Below are 24,840 nucleotides of genomic sequence, written 5' to 3' on the forward strand. Positions count from 1 at the left end.
ACAACTAAAAAACTTAAATTATATTAGGAAAGCAGGAAGTGAACAAATGTAACAGTTAGTGATTGTAAAAGTACCAGATGGAGGGGTAGGATTTAATAAGCTTTGCTTCTTCCTACTCCTTTTGGACATGTGGAACTGTGAACTGATTATGTGATGCACTCAATTGTAATCTGATGCATGTTCAAATGAAATTAAACCATTACCATTACCATTTAAACCTGCAATAAAAGCCTGCTGTTCCGGAGATCAGGTCTGGTCCATGTCTCACCAAACAATTACAAACCTAGTGACATTGAAAATTCGTAGGTATGCATTAATCTTTTACTAATAACAGCATGATTAATCAATTAATTTGTGTTTGAAAAACTTTGATAAAGTGTAGCTGTGAAATTCGAACCGCGACGTGGCGAGGGACATCTGTAACAAAATGCTAGTATACATGGAACACATACCATCATTTTATCATCATCAGACGAATGCTCAATAACTTATGGACAATTTGTCCCAAAGACATTTTGATTGATGGTGGCCATGTTTTTCCAATCAATTTAGTTGAAATTGTACACACCCGTGCTTGTCAGTACGCTAAAGGTGTATACCACATTTACCACAATTTACATTGGCTTGTTTCAATCAATATTTGTCAGAAAAATAATAGCACATGCACACGTTTGGACGCATTTTCACTCTTTTATGTGCAACGTTTCAGGAGTAGGAAAGTTAGTTTCTATCAAAACATCCTGTGAAAAAATTACATCAGAAAAGTTTGAGAACTAACATATTATTATTATCTAGTATTAGTCCATAAATGTCATGGATTTTGTAAGATTGGGGCCAAATTGAAAAGGTAAAATGCATCATTTTTTAGAGCAGTGAGACGTTCCGCCGCTCTTTCCCAGCAGAGATCCGACGTGGGAACAGAAGCTGAGAAATATTTGAATAAAAGTGGGGCCATAATCTTGAACGGTACTTAAAGATAACTACATTGTTGAGGTAAAGGGCAGTATGGATGACCCGTGGTAGGCCACTAAGCTAACTCGATAAAAGGAGACAAGGGTAGAGAAAGCGGCGCGGTCAATGGGATTATTATGCTGATCCAGCGAAGTAATAAAACATAGTATATAATTCTGTGCCTCCATCAGATTATTGCAGCGGTAATCCAGGTAGCGGGGGTCAGCCGTTGACAAAAGACAACAGATGCATCAGCTCATAAGCAAACACAGGGAGGCTGATCCTTTTAGGCTGAGCTGCAGCGATAGCGCCGCTGCTAACTGGCATACGTATATATACACCACAGGACAGATGATTCAGGTGGCTAATTACAAAAAACAACCGAGCCAGGAAGAAAAACGAGGAGGATGCGGGACAATGTAGTTGTCACATGCAAACACACACACACACCATTAAATCAATACATGCTGAAAAGTGGTGCAGATCACCCATGGTCTGTCCTTCAACCTGTCACAAACAAGGACATCACATTGCATGTGTGTGTATATATATATATATATATATATATATATATAGTATGAGGAAAAAAACAATAGCAGATAGTCCTTCTTATTCTTCTATGCTACAGCATGCCTCTTCGACTGGCGACCAATGGCTAAATGCAAGACTTCACCTCAAACCTTGGGAGAGACAACCATTTTTGAAGAAAGTTGCTCACAACACACAGTCTTGTCATATATAGAGGATCTTTGAAGAGCGTTTGAACAGCAGATATTTAAAAAGAGAAGCATGCTCCTGACTAGTGTTTGAGCAGTATTCATTCATTCATTCAATTTCACGGGGGGTGCTGGAGCCTATCCCCATAAAAACCTAGCTCTACTCATACTCATCTCTTACATCCCTGAAAGAAAGAAAGAAAGAAAGAAAGAAAGAAAGAAAGAAAGAAAGAAAGGAAAAAAGGAAGAAAGGAAGAAAGGAAGAAAGAAAGAAAGAGAGAGAGAGAGAGAGAGAGAGAGGGAGAGAGGGAAGGGGGGGCGGAGGGAGGGAGGAAGGAAGGAAGGAAGGAAGGAAGGAAGGAAGGAAGGAAGGAAGGAAGGAAGGAAGGAAGGAAGGAAGGAAGGAAGGGAGGGAGGGAGGGAGGAAGGAACAAAAAAATTAGGAAAACCATGAAATAGATTTCATAGGGCCCTACTAAGGGATTCCAGAATCTGTCCATTGTGTCCTAACCTTAACAGAACCATGACCCATTCTTCACAGAGACTGAGTTGCCAATGATGCTGCGTTTGGGTACTCGATTCCACAGAGTGGTACACAGGCAAATGGACTTCAAAAACGAAACCGAGGTTCCACTCTAATTTCGTCATTTAGTTCCACAATTTTATTTACTGTCTACGCTGGTAAAATAAGAGTAAAAGGTAAAAAAACTGATTTCTGAAACATTAAAAAGGAAAGAAAGAACCTGGAAAAAAAACAAAAAAACTATGAAAACCATGAAATAGATTTGATAGGGCCCTACTAAGGGATTCCTTGGTCAGAATCTGTCCATTGTGTCCCAGCTCTAACAGAACCACAACCCATTCTTCACTTAGACTGAGTCGCCAATGATGCTGTGTTTGGGTACTCGATTCCACAGAGTGATACGCAGGCAAATGGACTTCAAAAACCAAAACCTGTGAAAAACGAGGTTCCACTCTAATTTCGTCATTTAGTTCCACAATTTTATTTACTGTCTATGCTGGTAAAAATAAGAGTATAAGGTAAAAAAAAATGATTTCTGAAAAAATTAAAAAAGGAAAGAAGGAACTTGGAAAAAAACAAAAAAAAATAGGAAAACCATGAAATAGATTTCATAGGGCCGACTAAGGGATTCCTTGGTCAGAATCTGTCCATTGTGTCCCAGCTCTAACAGAACCACGACCCATTCTTCACAGAGACTGAGTCGCCAATGATGCTGTGTTTGGGTACTCGATTCCACAGAGTGATACGCAGGCAAATGGACTTCAAAAACCAAAACCTGTGAAAGCCGAGGTTCCACTCTAATTTCGTCATTTAGTTCCACAATTTTATTTACTGTCTACGCTCGTAAAATAAGAGTATAAGGTAAAAAAAAAAAGATTTCTGAAACATTAAAAAGGAAAGAAAGAACCTGGAAAAAAACAAAAAAACTATGAAAACCATGAAATAGTTTTAATAGGGCCCTACTAAGGGATTCCTTGGTCAGAATCTGTCCATTGTGTCCCAGCTCTAACAAAACCACAAGCCATTCTTCACAGAGACTGAGTCACCAATGATGCTGTGTTTGGGTACTCGATTCCACAGAGTGATACGCAGGCAAATGGACTTCAAAAACCAAAACCCGTGAAAACCGAGGTTCCACTCTAATTTCGTCATTTAGTTCCACAATTTTATTTACTGTCTACGCTGGTAAAATAAGAATATAAGGTAAAAAAAATTATTTCTGAAAAATTTAAACGGAAAAAAAGAACTTGGGGGAAAAAACTAAAAAATCAGGAAAACCATGAAATAGATTTGATTGGGCCGACTAAGGGATTCCTTGGTCAGAATCTGTCCATTGTGTCCCAGCTCTAACAGACCCACGACCCATTCTTCACAGACACTGAGTCGCCAATGATGCTGCATTTGGGTACTCGATTGATCGAATGATACGCAGGCAAGTGGACAAATGGAAACCGAGGTTCCACTCTAATTTCGTCATTGAGTTCCACAATTATTTATTTTTCGTTAACTATTTTTCAATCCCATTTTTGCTTTTAAATCCACATTAAATCTATAGTGTGGAGCTACTTTCACTGCAGATGCATTGATCCGTGGGCGACTGCATGGAGAATGATCTACAATCACTTTAGTCATCATTTAATTTAATCGGAATCACAAATCCAGTTAATGCTGCTAATGAAAATGAAGGTTCCAGAAAAAGGAAGAATCGCCACAAAATGAAATTAATGAGGCAGCGAGATGTAGTGGGCTGAATTCATCATCTCTTTGTCACCTTGAAGATATTTCTATCCTAGCAAAAATAATGGTTTCATTGGGAAAAGGAGGAAGTAGAAAATCAAGCTACATATGATTCCCTCCCGCCAGTGGACTCAAAACCAGCCACTCGGTTCCTGTCTCAATTAGGCCGCATTGCATTGGGCAAGAACAGCGTGCAGAGATACTATGAACACTGAAGGTGCTCCACTTCGACTTAATGATCTTCCACGCTCCTTCAGATTGGCCGTGAGAGTGCGCTAATCAAGTGTGCATTACGTGGACCCAACCACTCACACAAATGGCTCCCATCCACCAATGAAAGTCTTTGTTTTGTATTTCTTAGCGTCATAGCATAGCAAGCTGTGAGGAATGTCAACAGGAAATATTCGGCTCGTAGCTATCAGGTGTGGGACACGTACTCATATAAGCCATAAAGCTGTTTTCATCATTGGCTTGGATACACAAAATACTATTTTTTAATGTACTTTTACAGTACTACTACATGTACTGACGTGACATGAGTGCAAAAGAATCCTGATTATTTGGGAGCCATTATTTACCAAGAATAACAGTGTCAATTTTTTTGTGTAAAATGTATTTTTTGTAATTTTGTGTAAAATCATTACCATAGTCAAAATATTAGCATATTCATATGACCAACATACGTGGCGTGTAAGTTAGATTCTACTTTAGTATAGTATTTTTTAGACAATAAATTACAGTAGGTGTGGCTTATATATAACAAAATACATATTTTCATTCATTCATTCATTTTCTATCGCTTATCCTCACGAGGGTCGCAGGACCCTGGACTGGTGGCCAGCCAATCATAGGGCACATATAGACAAACAACCATTCACACTCACATTCATACCTATGGACAATTTGGAGTCGCCAAAAAATACATATGTAATATATGTATTTAACATGCCTTTTTAAAAACTATAATTCTATAATAATATAGTATATAGTACTATAGTATAGTATATAGTATAATAATACTCTATATTATAGTTCTTTCTAGAACAGAAAATAAGGGTTTACATTATTTCTTATAAGAAACATTGATTCTGTTCGAGTCAATTTCAGTTAGTGTCGGACCTTCTGAAACTGACTAATGCTGCTAACTAAGGTTCCACTGTTTTTATTTGAATACTGGCACCAGAGCCAATAACCAGAATTGCTCGTAAAACATCCTTGTTGGTTTAGCGTTGATGTTGAGGAAGCTGACGCAGCACTGGGGTGTTTATTGTTGGGCCGTCATGTTGAACGAAACAAGCAAGCCCGATTGCTTATTTTCAGTGTTTGGTTTCTACTCATTTTCTCTGCTGTCTCCACTTCTGCCTCACCATGTGTTCTTTCTACATATTGACCTTATGCATCTTCTTATAAATAAATGACAATTTTATTAAGCGATGCACCGCCTGTAACAAATTTGCATAATTGACGTTGTCGATTATGTTGAGTGACGTTGCAGCCATTATGCAGAATGTATTCTTCTCCTCAGGTTGCTGACAAAACAACTGAGATGATTACCTTCAATTTGCTCTTCACCGCATTCAACAAGAGCCCGAAAGAATACGATCCAAGATTTCCCTTGCGGACACGCTCGTCTCCAGAGAGTCAGTTTTAGTCTCTGCACCGATCCATCCACATCGGTGTCATATTGCAATCTGTTTTTTTCTTCTAAAATTGACCTGCCCTTGTAGAGACAATACTGAAATAAGGCAAACCTCCACCTAAACCTGCCGCTGATATCTACACCAAAACAGTCCTTAGCATGTATGAAGCATCAGTGTAAGGATATTATTGTTTTTGTGCTGTCATTGATGAAAACAGCCTAAAGAGAAGCCTTCGTTCTTTTTTGAAGACGCGTCATTCACAGAAGCTGAGCTGTTTGAATATGCTGCAACTCCCACTAGGAAATAACTGGGTTGGCTGGAGATGAATGAGGTGATCTGACAGATAGCTGAATGGAAAAACAAACACACACACACACACGTCATACTTGGCGAGGACACGCATCCACTAGAGCAGCGGTGTTCATGATGTCATTATCGCCAAGGTAGTTTGGGTTGCTCGTGTAAACATCATATGACATCATCATCATACTGAAAAGCCATAGCTTTTTTTTTTTTGGAGCGGTAGTGTACATATAAGCATCTTAGAGTTTAGAGTTAGCTTTTCAGTATGTGGAATCAAACTATGGAATGGATTGAGTAAGGACCTCAAACAATGCACAACGATGAGCCAATTCAAGAAACAATACAAGCAGTTGATGTTTGCTAAATACAAGGATGAAGAGTCTTGAACCAGTCATGATGTGCTATATATATCACTATATTGACACTTACTATGGTACCCATTATGGCATTGGATGCTCATATCACCTACTACTTCGATACGAGGTGCATTATTTAAAAAAAAAAAAAAACTTAAACTGTATACTGTATTATGGAAAGCAGGAAGTGAACAAATGTAACAGTTACTGATTGTAAAAGTAGCAGATGGAGGGGTATGATTTGGGTCGGGTTGGTGTTTGGGCGAGACGTGGGGACGCCTCCCTAGGGAGGTGTTTGGGATCCACATGGAGGACCTGGAAGAAGTGGCCGGAGAGAGGAAAGTCTGGGCCTCCATGCTTGATCCGACCTCGGATAAGCGGTAGAAGATGGATGGATGGATGGCTGGATGAATGGATGGATGGGAGCATGAAGAAGTAGCAGAGGAACTTGCTAACTTGTATCAACTTTTAAGATCAAATTAGGAATTATTTAGATAATATTGATTTTCAGCAAGTCACATTCGAATGAAAAAATATGCAAACAAATCAAACTCCGAGACCAAAAACAGGGAAATCACCTGGGGAAATGAATTATATCAAAAGTTTAAAAATCTAATTGCCCCTTTATTTATAAGTGCCTGTAACTATGAATTACAATCAGGAAAATGTGCTCAAACTTGGCAATCATCACTAATAAGATATAATATAATATAATAATAATAATGAAAGTATTAATCCACAATGAAGGGAAAGACCAGGATACAAACTCAGACCAAAAACCAAAATAATTCAACTGTACATGACTAAAAATAGTAGTAATTTAACTCATACACCCTGTCTGTACAAAACAACACCTTAAAGAGTCATAAGCCAGACAAAAGTGAGCATTTTACTACAGGAAAGCATGCTGGGAAATGCATAATATGCTAATTTCACAGCTGCAAACTCTTCCGGGTTAAACATCTCGCCGATTGTGATTGTATGATTTATGTTGATATAAATCACAACTAATACAACAATGCCAAAGCAACCATACCCATATATCCCAAGTAGGAACGAACGGAAAACAAAATTCCCAATTCCTTTATGTCCATTTCTGCCTATCTGCCTCAGACACATGTGGACAAACAGCAGGCTGTACGGTATAGCGGCGCGATGCAGAGGCAGAGGTTGGTTGGAGATAAACAAGCAGATTGAGTCGACAATCAGCACCATGAATCTGCAATGCAGGCAGCAGGGATGGGGAAGCTTTAAAAGAGCTGAATCTGAAACCAGGGAAGCCCTGTGACGTTTATGTCCTTATCACCGCGGTATGGACTCAACACTGGATAAAAACTTGAAAGCCTCAGAATCGATCACGAGGATGCTAATGTAAGGTACAGAAAAGATAAGGTAACATGGTTTTTAAAAAAATGCTTAAAATGCATAAATATGCTTAGAGTATTTAAGAGTAGTAATAGTTCATGTCATACATATAAAATTCAGTTGTAAAAGAAAAAAAGACACCCTACTATTTTTTTTATATATTTGTTTCTAAAATAACCAAATCTCCATTGTTGGCGTTTGGGTGTAATACCGCAATGTCCACTAGGGGGTGCTAGCAGCGATGGCGGGATAGAGTAGATGACAAAACCACAGAGGAAGAATAAATCCTGAGGGTAAATATATGTCAAATAATCGTGGATTGCCTTCCTTATTCTGTACCACAGGTTAGTACAAAGTATAATAATTTATATTTTAACGACTGTAAAGAGTTTAGAAAGTTGCTAGAGTAAACAGCTGCCTGCTAAATGTTTGTTACAAAATGTGTTGTAGAGCATTTGAACATAAGCGAAATGGCTAATGCTAGCCAGCTTTAATGTACAGTTGATAGCATGAAGCAGGCTAGCTGAAAAATGTGAAAAGTGTCTGGAAATAAATTGGTAATTGTTGATGTAATCATCTTATGATATCTGAAATGTTGTTATTTTTGAGAGGAAGAATAAATCCTGAGAGTGAATATACGTCAAGTCATCGTGGATTAGCTCAGCTATGCAAGTGAGGTCAGCTAACGAGGTCGAAATAAGCGACGCAGACACTTACACATACTTTTACATCCACTTGACATTAATGTGGTCCATGCACAAAGCAAGGACATCCTTGGAATTGGACTTCCACCCAAACACAGACTCACAAAATCACGCTCAAGCAACCCTACAAAACAAAACGTGCACCTGCAATACTTGGAAACGGCTCGAAGGAAGAAAACACGACAATATAATTAGCCCAGAGATGGTGGAAGCGGGGAAATTACTACTCTAATCATCAGGTGGTAGCCGAGACGAAGAGACGTGGCAACAGGAGGAAAAAATAGATGAAGAAAGGTACATGCAACAAAAAGAAAGAAAGGAGAGCTAATCAGTGCACATTTTTCTCCCTGAGAGAGCTTTATTTCACGCTTTCATCTGAGGATGTACTAAGACTTTATTATGCAGTGGAAAAAAACGGGGGGAAAAAAAAAGACCTGACACCTCCATTATTCATTAACAGAATTACAGAAGGAAGGAAAAGTCAGTCATGGCTGAAATTGATGTATTCAGCTTCCTGTACTTTTGGATAGTTCCTAAAATTGGAGATACCGCTACAAGCAGGAAGTACAATAAATGCATTTTGGTTTGTGGAAAAAGGGAAGGAAAAACTTTTGCTACTTCAATCGACAGTAAAATTGAACTTTTACAGTAGATTATTTTAATATAAGTGAAAGAAAACAGCACGGCGGTCGAGTGGTTAGAGCGCAGACCTCACAGCTAGGAGACCAGAGTTCAATCCTACCCTCAATTTGCATGTTCTCCACGTGCATGCGTGGGTTTTCTCCGAGTACTCCGGTTTCCTCCCACATTCCAAAAACATGCTAGGTTAATTAGCGACTCCAAATTGTCCATAGGTATGAATGTGAGTGTGAATGGTTGTTTGTCTATATGTCCCCTGTGATTGGCTGGCCACCAGTCCAGGGTGTACCCCGCCTCTCGCTCGAAGACAGCTGGGATAGGCTCCAGCACCCCCTGCGACTCTTGTGAGGATAAGCGGTAGAAAATGTATGGATGGCATATGATTGGTATTGGTATTGGTATTGGTATTGGTATTGGTATTGTATTGGTATTGGTATCGGTATCGATTTCACTCCTAGATTATCAGGATCGGTATCAGCAGCATAACATCCTGATGGGAACATAATTCCTTTTCATTCATTCATTTTCTACAAATTTCTACCAATTTGGACCAAATTCACACTCACATTCATACCTATGGACAATTTGGAGTAGCCAATTAACCTAGCATGTTTTTGGAATGTGGGAGGAAACCGGAGTACCCGGAGAAAACCCACGCATGCACGGGGAGAACATGCAAACTCCACACAGAGATGGCCGAGGGTGGAATTGAACTCAGGTCTCCTCACTGAGAGGTTTGCGGACTAACCACTCATCCGCCGTGCAGCCGTATTATTATTATCATCATTATTATTATTATTCATTCATTCATTTTCTACCACTTATCCTCACAAGGGTCGCGGAGGGGTTGCTGGAGCCTATCCCAGCTGTCTTCGCACAAGAGGCGGGGTACACCCTGGACTGGTGGCCAGCCAATCCCAGGGCACATATAGACAAACAACCATTCAAACTCACATTCATACCTATGGACAATTTGGAGTACATTTTCTATGCCACTTATCCTAATTAGGGTATGCTAGAGCCTTTCCCAGCCTTTATACGTATAACATATTCAAGCAAAGTGAATTGAACACTTTAATTGTCCAATATTTACTGACAAATACAGTGCATTGTGGCGCTGTTATTAAACCCCTTAAGCCAAACTGACTTGAAAGTTCTCGCACAGCTACACATGAATGCACTGTAACTTTAGAGTGTGATACTGAAAAATGACCAAATTTGATACACAGCTTTAGGGAACTGACAAAATTTGAGCATGATTGGTTGGAAAACATGGCAATCAAGGAAAACATCCTTGAGGGGGTATGGGTGCAGGACGGAGCAACTCAAATGTTCAAATGTTACTAAAAACCTTTAGACTTAGAAGGGTTTGTTTTTTTGTTTTTTTTAGCTTATATCTTTCTGTTATTTGTTTGTCCTTTACACTCAGCGAAAGATCTCGACCTTTACTGTTTTTGATTTTCATGTTTGCGTCAGTGAATGCTCGTCTTTGTCGCGATGAAGATGTCTGAATGCATCTGAAGTGTTTTGACAGCGCAGCCCACCTCGCATCGTTGGCCCACCCGGCAATATATCTTTGTAGTAAGCGACTTTTTGTGTCCGCTCTCGCCCCTCTGGGACGACCATGTTTGTTCTCCTGTTTTTTCAGTCGCGGCCGTGACTCTGCTTCTGTGACATTTACAGTCGACTATTCTTTTTCATGATGTGTTTACACAGCAGGGGGATTGAGATGTGTTTTTGGCATTCCCGACCAGTCCAATGAATCAACTGTGGCCTGGACTCATAATTCCCTTTCAGCCCAGTAATGAGATCATTTCATGTGAGTAGTGTTTCGCTCAAGTTGAAATGACTACTTTAAAGGTCCACTGTCTTTCATAAGATGAGACATTCAGGTACCAGTGGAGTCACCCTGTTTTTTTTTTTTTCATTTTTTTTTTTTAATTCATGTACCCCCCCGGGTTAGGCGTACCCCACTATGCGAATCGAGGATGTAGGTTACAGCAGCATACTAGGACTGAAAAGATGGATAATGGTTAATGGGTAATTAAGCCATATTAATTTGAATTAATATAGATTAATCGTGATCTGTTTGCATTATATATTGTATAAAAAGTGTCTAAAATATGTGTTTACATGTGCATTTAGTAGTTATGAGAATTATAGCACTAAAAGCTACAACAACAATGGATTCATTCATCCATTTTCTGTGGCGCTAAAAGGTCGCTGGAGCCTATCCCAGCTGACTTTGGGCAAGAGGCGGTGTACGCCCTTGACTGGCATTTGGAATGTAATTGAGTAATCGAGTGGTTTGCGCGCAGGCCACACAGCTAGGAAACCCGGGTTCGATTCCACCTTTGGCCATCTCTGTGTGGAGTTTGCATGTTCTCCCCGTGCATGCATGGGTTTTCTCCAGGTATTCCGGTTTCGGACTGAATGGCAGAAAATTGGGACTCTCAATTTAAGACAAATTTCACCAGGGAGTGTCCCAATCCGATGCTGATATCGGAACGATCCATCCAAACACAAGCATGTTTTTGGAATGTGGAAGGAACCCGGAGTACCCGGAGAAAACCCACGCATGCACGGGGAGAACATGCAAACCCCACACAGAGATATCCAATGGAGATTCGATCTCCTGACCTGTGTAGCCAACATGCTAACCAATAGCCACCCTGTGGGCCACAACAACAAACACCTTTTATTAAAATCTTGCAGCATTCCAATGTGATATACACCGTAAACACCAACGAGAGGGTGCTGTGAATATGAATGTACCAACCAATGGTCAGTCACTCACAGGAAAGGAAGTCGCCAGAGAGAACTGAAGCTCATGTCAGTAATTAGCGAGCAGATCTTGCAGGCATCGGTTGCCTTTCAAGAGCAGCCCATTAGGCCATGTCTCTGTGTCCTCCATCAGTCTCTTTATTGGCCGGCATTTATTAGCATTCAGGGGCCAACTGAGCCATACTTGACTTGTTTGTTGCATTTGGCACCTCGAGCCAAGACGGTGACCAGTCCCATAAAGCAAATACATTTTCCTAATAGCGGGTATAAATTGCTTTATCATTAAGACGATGATGTGCTCCATTAACAAATGAGAATGCAAATGATGCATGCATAGTTGATGCTGGTGTCAGCTTGCTCTTTTTTAACTGAAAAAAGAAAGACTAATGGATGGATGATCCAAGGATCCAAGGATGGATGGATGGATGGATCCATGGATGGATGGATGATCCATGGATGGATGGATGATCCATGGATGAATGGATGGATGGATGGATGATCCATGGATGAATGGATGGCTGGATGGATGGATGATCCATGGCTGGATGGATCCATGGATGGATGGATGGATCCATGAATTTTGGATGGATGGATGAATTTTCACGGAAACATGAAGTAGCTTTTAACATTTTTTTCCCAGATTTGGGAGTATGAGTCGCATCAGTCAAAAAAACGTGTAAAGTCACACTGGACTATAAATTCCATGGCTCCATGGATGGATGGATCCATTGATGGATCCATGGATGGAGGGATCGTACCGATATCCGATATCAGCATCGGATTGGGACACGCCCTGGTGAAATTGGTCTTAAATTGAGAGTCCCAGTTTTCTGCCATTCATTCCGAAACCGGAGTACCCAGGTCTCCTAGCTGTGAGGTCTGCACGCTAACAGCTAGGAGACCCGGGTTTGATTCCACCCTCGGCCATCTCTGTGTGGAGTTTTCATGTTCTCCCCGTGCATGCGTGGGTTTTCTCCGGGTACTCCGGTTTCCTCCCACATTCCAAAAACATGCTAGGTTAATTGGCCACTCCAAATTGTCCATAGGTATGAATGTGAGTGTGAATGGTCGTTTGTCTATATGTGCCCTGTGATTGGCTGGCCACCAGTGCAGGGTGTACCCCATCTCTCGCCCGAAGACAGCTGGGATAGGCTCCAGCATCCCCCGCAACCCTCGGGAGGAAAAAGCGGAAGAAAATGAATGAATGAATGTCAGTTGCAATTCCACCAAAGGCAGGTATGCTTTTTCCCAAAGGTTTGCAAAGGCAGCATCAGACAATAATAGCGACCATGTGATCAAACACAATCATCCAAAATAGCGACAGTAAACAGTTTGTGTTCCACCAACGCCAAGCCCACGTACTAGATCCACACAAAATATCTTCTCTTTGCTTCCATCTTTTCTTTCATCACGCCCTCACCTCCTCCATCGCTCCCCACTCTCTCTCTCTCTCTCTCTCTCTCTCTCTCTCTCTCTCTCCCTCCATCTGAATGAAGGGCTGTCCTGGTGTGCCAGTAATGACAATGTCCCAGTGTTCCTCTCTGCCAATTAACCCATCTGTAATTACACAGACACATGTGGCGCTGTCAATCATATGGCTCCTCCACACAGGAACTCACCCAGCGAGCATGGCGAAATAGAAAGAGAGATAGAGACTGTGGCAATGAGCAGCATTTCGCTCGATTGCTCTAACTGTGCAGCAATCCCACAGCTCAGAGGAAAACGCCATGAAAACCGCATCAGAGTGGCGCCTCAGCAACCGTTATTTGTTTAGAGCTTGGTTACCGTGTGCCATTTGCTCACGTCATGAACTTTGTGCCAACGCACTCCACAGACTGCAGCAGGTGTTAGTATAGACAATATACAATAGTACACAATACTAATATAATACAATATTCATATTATATATTTATGCCATAATTGAAACATTGGAAACCATGCCGGCTGCAAACTTTCACAAAGTGTACATTTGTAGCCATAACTGATTCTGATTCTGAGGAGCACTCATTGTCGGGCACACTATGTCAGAGGCACCACTCGTGCTGTGGAGCTCAGAAGCCGGATGTGAAGGTGCCGTGTTTACGAACTGCAGACAATCTTAGCAGAATATCGGTAGTGGAAATGTGGTCATTACACGTTTTTTACAGGACTACCAGTAAGCACTGCGGTTCTCACTGCGTCTCTGACATTAATGCACCTTTCCTGGCGAGAGCACGGCGGATATTTCACGTTCATGTTCACAAATACAGTCCTGTGTGAAATGCCGTTGACAGATGAAAATATTTTTCTTTTGCTCGAATAACTTCTGCCTGAGCTTGCCTCAATTTTCAAGAAACAATACAAGCAGTTGATGTTTGCTAAATACAAGGATGAAGAGTCTTGAACCAGTCATGATGTGCTATATATATCACTATATTGACACTTACTATGGTACCCATTAAAAAATTGAAAAAAATTAAAAAATGATTAAAAAAAAACAAAAAAATGCCTTAAACTACATTAGGAAAGCAGGAAGTGAACAAATGTAACAGTTCCTGATTGTAAAAGTACCATATGGAGGGGTAGGATTTAATAAGCTTTGCTTCTTCCTACTCCTTTTGGACATGTGGAACTGTGAACTGATTATGTGATGCATTCAATTGGAATCTGATGCATGTTCAAATGAAATAAAACCATTACCATTACCATTAAACAGAGAGGCAAAGCTGAGAGGAGGGCAGAGTGTGTATTGTGCCTACAGCCACGCCCATAAGGAAGCCCGCTTTTCTGTGACATCACAAAGCAATAGTTTTACCACGCCCTCTGAAACCGAGCATTTTGATCCATCCCAAACTTCTTTCAGGGCTCACTTCCAAATGTGCAAACCTCATTATCTGAAACGTTGGCATGGTTTAACACCAGAATACAACATTCTAACTACATTTATAGGTCAGAAAAGTGGAAAAAGCATAATAGGTCCCCTTTAATAGATGACACGCCACTTCATTTAAAAAAAGTCTCCATTAAAATGAACTCACAAGGTTATATTCATATTATTTTTTCACTTTCACTGAAAGCAAGTTCACTGACCCACCGGTTTGGAATGCTGCTGTATATTGAGTTACACAGAGCGAGGTTTTGTTTGTTTGGTGTTTTCATAAGCACATCATTTCATGGTATTATTAGAACAGAAGGGGTTTTTCAAGTGTAACTTAATTTGACGATACAGCCTCAACAATTTAACTATCTCAACTCAAAAGTCCCCACAGCTCCTGAATCGATGCAATTTGCTGTTTTGGTGTGCAAAAAAAAAATAATCACAGCAGAGAAAAGAGTAATGGCCACCGATGGCATGTTTCAGATCAATAAAGAGACAACCTTAATAAATGATCCTTAAATATCCATTAGCTACTTCTTCAACTGGCATGAATTAATCCTCGCTTTTTGTGCCATTAAGTAAATGCATTTAACTGCAGTTAATAGAGGCTGTGATTTCCCTCCGGGCTTCGCCAAACAGAGTCAAACAAATGAAAGTTTTACGCAGGCGTCAATAATATGTGTGCATGTGAGTTATGGTTGTCTACGGCATCCACTTCGTGCTTGCTCAAGGCGCCATGTATCGAGGGGGGCGACTGATATGTCGCGTTTACAAATGAATACTTGTGGAATAATGAGGATGTTTTGACAAGCACATTAAATAGTAGGACGAGCTAACCGGTGCAAAAAAAAAAGGCCAATTAAATACAACACAGTACTGTATACAGGTACACATGGTTATATAATGCATACTTTTATTCAAAACTGGACTTTTCTTCTATTCACATAGTAGAAAGATAAACAAATCAAATTGCAATAATAAAGTCATTCAATCAGGAGAATAAGAATAATATTACAAGCATAAATCACCTTTGTTTCAGTCGGTAATGTCATATTATGATGCAAATTTTAACAAATACGCCATAAAAGAAGCAATAAATATCAAGAATTATGGTGGCATACAAACAGGGACAACGAGTCTTAGACTGCTGCTTCTCATAAACTTATGATTTATATTACAAATCATAACAGAATGACTTTTACCTCATAACTTGAACACGTATTAACATAACAGTTCATCTATTCTCGGACAATTACGACTTTACAGGTCATAACTATTAGTCACATTAGGATGTTTTTTGTCAGGATTTACACTTCCCCCTCATGCACATCTTTTTATCCAGAGACAGACTTGATTTTTCCGCCACTATCCCAATGGGAATTTTGTCCATCATCCACAATCATTATGTGAGAGCTTTTTTCTTTCTCCATGTTTTCTAAACATATAAAAACAGTTAAAAAGAGGCAGGTAATTCATGCATGTAATGGGACACACCTATTCCACTGAGATAGTCTGGTATTTTTCCCTATTTTGGTCATCATAAACGTTACCAGAGCTTCCATAGAAAAGAACACTACACCTGTGGGCGAGTGTGTGGTGAAGCTAGTCACTACGTGGCTCTGTTTTTATATCTTTAGAATTCACGGAACAGAGTTCATGTCCCACATAGAGATTGTGGAAGATGGGCGGAATTCCACAAAAAAACTAAATTGAAAATAAAAAACAACAAAAAAGAAAATTTAAGGATAAAAAAGATGGACATGAAGGGGAAATATGAGTACACTTTTCAGACACTGAAAAACACAATACAGTGGAACCTCAGTTAGCATGCGCCCCAGTTAGCATGTTTTTGTGTTGACGTCCAATATTTACAGCAACATTTTGTCGAAGTTTTAGTACATTATCCGGTACAATATAGCATGCGTCTTATCGTGTATTTACTACAAGAGAGTGACCGTGTTCTTAATGTATTTTTATCACAAAACATCGTTGTTAGCGACTTGCTAATACACGGCAACAGGAAGCGGAAGTCAGCTCTGTCGCCCGTCTATGATGTCATCAACGGTTGACTCATGTTATTTTGACTCCAGTACAAAATAAAGCCAAAGAAAGTCACAAGTTTTGATAAAGAAGCACAGAAACACGACAGAATTCAAGAAATAACTCATGGCAAAACACAAGAGTGGTGACTGTGTTGATCACACTCACTTTGTCAAGAATCACATCATCAATGAAGGTATAAGTAACCCTACATTTTCGGCATATATATCATAACAGAGAGGGGTGGCTTGACATGGTCCGCATGTGTTAATTACGCTGAAAATGTTAATTAATGGAATGAATTAGCTTCCTCTATTAATGTCCTATTTGTGAGACCCCTAGGCAAAACAGAATGGTGGTGTTGAAGAGGAAGGTGTTGATCTCGCTGCCACATCGCGTCATCGTGACAGTCTTCAATGAAGGTAAAAGAAAACTTAAATGATCTTTTATCTCTTCCCTTCATCAAACTATCATTGTAAAATTCTACAAATTGTGTTGATATTTTGGTCTTTCTGGAACAAATTAATTGGATTGCGATTATTTCTAATGGGACAAATTTATTTGGTTAAAGTACATTTTGGTTAGAGTCGGACCTTGTGGATGCTAACCAAGTTTCCACTGTACTTTGACCGTAAACAAAGCGAAGGATGAGGCATCCCGGTGTCCCGTCGCCAGGTCTTACCTCTGGGATGTCTTCTTGTACTTCCGCCTGCCGGAGATAAAGACAACGTTAGATTTGGATGAAAATAAATAATAAGAGTGCTTACTCACATACCACTTTGCTCTATAAATAAACCACAAGGGCTAAGAACACAAAGGCTCGTATTTATATGACATTTATTGTGCTGAATTTATTCATATTATATATTACAGACAGTAAAGTTAATAACAGTACAACGTACTATTACTTAAGCGGATGATTTAAGAGGAAATGGTGAGGACATGCATAAAACATTAGCATTCTATCGCATACGTGCACACAAGCACTCCACCCTCTGACATCCTGCCCACTTGACGACACACACATCTTATGTAGAGCGAGCCCACACATCGCTGAAACACACCCACACCTGCACGAGGAGGGTGCAGCGCCTCCTGTAAAAGCCCCAACGCACACCGAAGGCCCTTGTCATGACGTGCAAGTGGTAGGCTTCCACTTTAGATTGACAACACGCAGGCGTGGATTGAAATTCCGCTCATGCAGAATTTGCAGCACTTAGCTTGATTTGTTTCTTCAATAGTTCTTTGCAGCAATCTTTTCCCGGAGCTCCGTCTACGACTGCGAGATAAGGAGTGTATTCCACGTAGGGGAGGCAAAAAAAAAAAAAAAAATCAATCCCGTGTCTCCATCAAGTGATTAAAATGATCGGTATGGAACAAACTGTCAGGTAAATGTAGGCCAGACTTGTTTGAGTTGTGACAGAGCTTCAACAACGATACTCAAAGGCCGATGTAGCAGATGGTAAAAAAAAAAAAAAAAAAAAAAATGACTAAATAGATAAACAGGAAGCAGCTGTAATGACCTTCCCTTGCATCCTTACTTCCTCTCCTTTCCTTCATCCCATCCTTCACCTCTCCTGCCCCTGTTGAGCTGACTTGAGTGTCAAGGAGACAGTGTTGTATAATTGAATAGCTGGACATAATGAGGAAGTGGGTTAAAATCCCATGAATGACTGACTAACACACATTACGTTAAGACATTCATTAATTAATTCATTCATTTTCTACCGCTTTTTCCTCACGAGGGTCGCGGGGGTGCTGGAGCCTATCCCAGCTGTCTTCGGGCGAGAGGCGGGGTACATCCTGGACTGGTGGCCAGCCAATCACAGGGCACATATAGACAAACAACCATTCACACTCACATTCATACCTATGGACAATTTGGAGTGGCTAATTAACCTAGCATGTTTTTGGAATGTGGGAGGAAACCGGAGTACCCGGAGAAACCCCACGCATGCACGGGGAGAACATGCAAACTCCACACCGAGGGTGGAATTGAACCCTGGTCTCCTAGCTGTGAGGTCTGCGCGCTAACCACTCGACCGCCGTGTCGCCTACGTTACGACATAGTGTTATTATTTGAAGACCCATATAGTGCAAAAGGAAGGTTAGCCAGTCACTGCTGTTGTGTCCTTGGGCAAGACACTTAACCCACATTAGCTCTAATTCCACCCACAATCGTGTATAAATGGTATACTAACTGGTTAGACCACCCTTTGCAGCAACAACTGCAAACAAGCGTTGGCTACTCATCCACTCATCTTTGCAGAATTGTTGCCATTCAGTCACAGTTGAGGGTTTCCCAGCATGGGCCGACTGTTTAAGGTCATGCCACAGAATCTCAATCGGATTCAGGTCAGGACACTGACTAGGTCACACCAAAGTCTTCATTTTGTTTTTCTTCATCAGCTATTCAGATGTGGACTTGCTGGTGTGTTTTTGGATCATTGTCCTACTGCAGAACTGCAGAAGTTGGATTTGTTTGGTCAGAATACCTGGTTCTATTTATCACAGCAAGTCTTCCTGCAAAAGAGCCCTAAACCATCATACTACCACCACTATATTTTACTATTTGGTATGATGTTCTTTTTCTGTAACTGCATTTTCTGTTCAGTTGTGTTGTCATTGACTAATAACTAAAAATTTAATTTTGTTTGATGATATGAAAAGGGCTGCACGGTGATCTAGTGGTTCATGCGCAGGCCTCACAGCTAAAACACCCGAGTTCAATTCCACCCTCGGCCATCTCTGTGTGGAGTTTGCATGTTCTCCCCGTGCATGTGTGGGTTTTCTCCGGGTACTCCGGTTTCCTCCCACATTCCAAAAACATGTTAGGTTAATTAGCGACTCCAAATTGTCCATAGGTATGAATGTGAGTGTGAATGCTTGTTTGTCTATATGTGCCATGTGATTGGCTGGCCACCAGTCCAGGGTGCACCCCGCCTCTCACTCGAAGACAGCGACCCTTGTAGGGAAAAAGCGGTAGAAAATGAATGAATGAATGAATATGAAAAGGGCTGCACGGTGATAGAGTGGCTAGCGCTCATGCCTCACAGCTAGAAGAGCCGAGTTCACTTCCACCCTTGGCCATCTCTGTGCGGAGTTTGCATGTTTGTCTATATGTGCCCTGTGATTGGCTGGCCACCAGTCCAGGGTGTACCCCACCTCTCACTCAAAGACAGCTGGGATAGGCTCGAGCACTCCCGCGACCCCGTGGTAGAAAATGAATGAAACGTGTGACAAACATGCAAAAAGACAAGTGAGGCGTTAGAGTGTATTCGGTGTATCACAGTGCATTTAGTCATCCCTCGTTTATCACGGTTAATTAGTTCCAGACCCGACCTCGATAAGTGAATTTCCACAAAGTAGCAAAGAGAATATTTTTGCAGTTAGACTATAGAAAACCTGTTTATGACCTTCTGAATAGACTGACTACAGTCACCTTTACACTCCTATTACTCTTTGTTTACACCACATTGTGCAACACTGTGCGGGCTACAGGATCACTGCAGGGATGTATAAGAGTAGAGTATGAGTAGAGCTAAGTTTCCATCCCTGAGCTAACTAGTTAGCCAACAATTTATTTGTTCTAAACTTACATTTGCATCACAAAAATACCTCCTTAAAAGAATCGCCCGGTGCTACTTTCTCTCCGATGGTATCACTGTGCATTGCATTCACGCACGGCAGGCTTCATGTGGATGCGTGTTTGTTAGCACAAGCCTACAACTCCATCTTTTCTTTCTTCACATCGGCTCGATTACGTACAAGTCGGCTTGTGGGGCTGAGAGAGTGCAGCCCGTGTTGCCAACTTGGCGATTTTGTCACTAGATTTGGTGACATTGACGACTCCTTGACAACATATTTTCTCAAAAGCAACAGCGGAGGCTGTTGACAGGTCCCCCCACCCCCACCCCCTAAAAACAATCACAAGCCAGCAGGAACGACGCGGGTGTCAAGCTCTAAAACGCTCTTCAATTAGCCTGGATAAAATAGGAGGTGTGGAATATCCCTGTGAAATATGTGAACCAGGGATGTCCAAAGCGAGGCCTGCGAGCCATTTGTGGACCGCATTTTTTATGGGCCCATTGTAGAAACAAATATAAAATAAAACTGTAAAAATGAAACAAAAAAAGTAAAAACAAAGGTTTGGATTGCACTATTTAAAGTCAATAATTCATCATAGTCAACTCTGTTCCTCCTGATTTTCTCATTGATCATTTATTCTCAAGTATGTCGGCATTATTAATCATTCATAAAGCAATCAGAATCTAGGAACCTTCACCTGTACTGTCCAGTATGCAAGTTTTTATTTTACAATAAAATAAACCGTTTTGGCTAAAAAGTTACTGAATCAAATCGTATTCTTCAAAATGAAACGAAATCGTCATGGAATCGTATCAGCAACCACAAATCGTGAATGGAATCACTATTAAAATTCATCATTACCCCCCTAGTTATGTGGCATTAATGTGACTAGTGTTGTATACTATAGACCAGGGGTGGGCAAACTACGGCCCGGGGGCCACATGCGGCCCACTAAGCGTTTGAACTCGGCCCGCCAGTTGCTTTCTATAGTAATGGTAATGGTTTAATTTCATTTAAACATGCAACAGATTACAATTGAATGCATCACATAATCAGTTCACAGTTGCACATGTCCAAAAGGAGTAGGAAGAAGCAAAGCTTATTAAATCCTACCCCTCCATCTGGTGCTTTTACAATCAGTAACTGTTACATTTGTTCACTTCCTGCTTTCCATAATACAGTTTAAGGTTTTTTTTGTTGTTTTTTTTAATAATGTACCTCGTACCGAAGTACGAGGTGATATGACCATACCATGGCATAATGGGTACCATAGTAACTGTCAATATAGTGATTTATTGTATTTATTAGTGATTATTTAGCAAACATCAACTGCTTCTAAATATTTCAAATTTTAACAATTTTAACAACAGCTGGCAACATAAGTCAAGTCGGATGTTTGATTCAGAAAAAACAAAACTGTAAAATTAAATTTCGTAATTTGCTGTGGTCTGATAGTGACAGCTGATAGTATGATTTACAGATAAAATTAGACTAATAATTCAATGCAGACTGTCAGAATTATAAGCGTAAAATAGTGTGTATTAAATATATATTCTGCCCCCCCCCCTGGGACAAAGTGGCCAGCGAGTCAAAAAGTTTGCCCACCCCTGCTATAGACTGTATATGATTTGTCTTTCTATTATTTTTGACGAGTAGTCGACCACGAAACAGCCATCAATTATTACCATATTTTCCGGACTATAAGTCACACTTTTTTTTCATAGGTTGGCTGTTCCTGTGACTTATACTCCAGAGCGACGTTATGTTACATAAACACTGGACACCTTTTGTGTTCATGTTTATTTTTGGTGTAGCTGAATAAGCATTGTGTTAGCATATCTTACACCTATTCAGCCTGTTCTCTATTCTTTTATTGTTACAACTTGCCTTCCAAGAGGACGTAATGTCTGTTTTGGTCAAGTAGTTTGGAAAATAAATTACCCACAAAAAGTGCGACTTATACTCTAGTGCGACTTATGTATGTTTTTTTCGACCTAATTTTTGGCCTTGTGCGATTTATACTCCGGAGCGACTTATAGTCCAGAAAATACGATAATTCTTTTTTTCCAACAATGATGTAGCATCTCAAAACTTCAGTGTTCCTGGTGACAAACACAATGTCGGAGACGAACACACAACACGGAATGTTCTATTTTAATATTGTTGATAAATAGTATTGCATGGTACATTTAATGTCGGTCACGCCCTAACAAGCCAGATGGTCGTCCACCTTGAGTCAAAGTCACCTATACCTTAAGGGAACCTCCTGAGATGAACTCTTAATTAAGTGACTGAATAATTCATTGATTTCCATTAATCAGTGAAGACGACAGTTAGGTCGGTCCATGGTCGGCTATGTCATTTATTTATGGAAATCCATTGGAATCCATGCAAAAACATAAAGGGCCAATTTGTCAAAGAGAAGAGGTAATAAAGCCAAGTGGACACACTGTTTCATGCCTTGATCGTCTGATGCCAACGTGCTTTACGCTGCATAATGGACTGCAGAGCAAGGACAAGAGCTGTCCAACGCAAACGCACTAGCTGTCTATCTAAGAGCAATTGGCATGCCCTGTGGGAGAATCCATGCCGCGACACGTGCACCAATCACGCAGCTGCCATCCAACTCTGGCATGATATGATGACAGCACATACAGTCAATGTCACTATGCCGCCATTATGTACATGCCAAAACAAAAGCATTTACACTTTTTCCACATGTGCACAGTGTCAACCCTCGCGTCTCCGTTTACTGTCAACAGCTGTGGATGTGACAATCACCGTGCACTCCCTCATTGAGATTACACACTGATATGATCTCTGACATGCAGGATGCACGATAAAACTATGACTAATCCCTGATGAGAAAATAACACAAATTATTTACAATTATTACCTGTCGGATTTTATTTTAAAAAAAGGCTGCAGTTGCAAGTACACTCTCGCCCTTGCTGGGTGGGAATGACGAGAGATAAAAGTGCATAAAAGATAATTGCCACTTCATCTCAGGCCGGACTAGCGTGGAGATTCGTTCTAGGAGCCAGGAGAGGTCAGGGAGGTGTTGATTGGTTGGCACATACGGGGGGCTTCTTCGAAAAAGACACAGGGACTTTAAAATATCTTGTAAAAATGTCAGCCCTCAGAGGTCCTCCTCGTTAATACGTTATTAAAAAGAGCAACACAGAGAATGAGGCGAGAGAAGACGACAATGATGGCGGAAAAAAATTTCCTGTGTCATGGTCATACCGACAATAATAACAAGTGGAATAATGCAGACGACAAATCGAGTAGAGTGGCCTCTGTTGATAACCATCCAGTCAAAAATAGAAAATTTAATGTAAAAAGTGGAAAAACGCAAGGGGTGCTGGAGCCTATCCCAGCTGTCTTCAGGCAAGAGACAGGGTACACCCTGGACTGGTGGCCAGCCAATCACAGGGAACATATAGACAAACAACCATTCACACTCACATTCATACCTATGGACAATTTGGAGTGGCCAATTAACCTAGCATGTTTTTGGAATGTGGGAGGAAACCGGAGTACCCGGAGAAAACCCACTCATGAACGGGGAGAACATGCTAACTCCACACAGTGATGGCCGAGAATGGGATTGAACTCGGGTCTCCTAGCTGTGAGGTCTGCGCGCTAACCACTCACGAGATACAAAATGACTCTTTACGAGATACAAATGACTCTCGATGAGACAAGCTTTTAACGTTCATTTTAAGAAAAGTACAATCACAAAAAAAAAGACTGAACCGTGTCACAAAATAACGCAAGTGTGTTTTGTTTATGTTTATTGTCCCACAAATTGATGCTAAAAAAATATTTTTGTTGAGGGGGCTGCACGGCGAACGAGTGGTTAGCGCGATGACCTCACAGCTAGGAAACCCGAGTTCAATTCCACCCTCGGCCATCTCTGTGTGGAGTTTGCATGTTCTCCCCGTGCATGCGTGGGTTTTCGCCGGGTACTCCGGTTTCCTCCCACATTCCAAAAACATGCTAGGTTAATTAGTGACTCCAAATTGTCCATAGGTATGAATGTGAGTGTGAATGGTTGTTTGTCTATATGTGCCTGTGATTGGCTGGCCACCAATCCAGGGTGTACCCCGCCTCTCGCCCGAAGACAGCTGGGATAGGCTCCAGCACCCCCGCGACCCTTGTGAGGAAAAGCGGTAGAAAATGAATGAATGAATGAATGAAAAGTTGTGGAATTGCCATTTTTTCCACAGGAAATTCATACTGTCTGCCAAATGTTTGCAGCATTTCTTGAAATGCTGCCTTTTCAACAGTGTTAAAGAGCAGCACCTCATGCGATGACTTTCTGTGAACACATACGGTTTTGTGCTGTTGAGTATGTTTGAGGTGGGCAAGTTTTTTTTTGTCTTTTATGTTGCTAGCAATTTCACATAAATGTGGCATCTCTTTCCCTGTAATTTCTCATTTTCTATTATGTTACTTTGCATTTCTCTTCCGAAAGCTCCACTCTTTTTGCTGTGTGTGTATGCTATACCCCCCGGGCTACAATTTAAAACGGATTACATCATCGCACCCGTCACTGTCACGTGACTATACGTGAGCTTTGCAATAAGCTAACAGAATATGTTACTATTTGGAGTATCCCGACTCACCGCCGT

General features: G+C 40.8%; 1 protein-coding gene across 4 annotated transcripts in view; it reads right to left on the reverse strand.

Annotated features, from left to right (window-relative positions):
• Window positions 1-24,840, reverse strand: part of pde1cb (phosphodiesterase 1C, calmodulin-dependent b) — a 104,150-nt gene that overhangs the window by 43,707 nt on the left and 35,603 nt on the right. Inside the window, exon 2 of one of the 4 annotated variants that reach the window (XM_058065236.1) lies at window positions 17,298-17,324. The exons of the other annotated variants lie outside the window; for them this stretch is intronic. Within the exon in view, the coding sequence (XP_057921219.1) occupies window positions 17,298-17,324 (27 nt within the window). The remainder of the gene's footprint in view (window positions 1-17,297; window positions 17,325-24,840) is intronic. 4 annotated transcript variants of the gene reach the window in all.

The sequence above is a fragment of the Doryrhamphus excisus genome, chromosome 1 (genome assembly GCF_030265055.1).
Source record: "Doryrhamphus excisus isolate RoL2022-K1 chromosome 1, RoL_Dexc_1.0, whole genome shotgun sequence".
Taxonomy (NCBI): Eukaryota; Metazoa; Chordata; class Actinopteri; order Syngnathiformes; family Syngnathidae; genus Doryrhamphus; species Doryrhamphus excisus.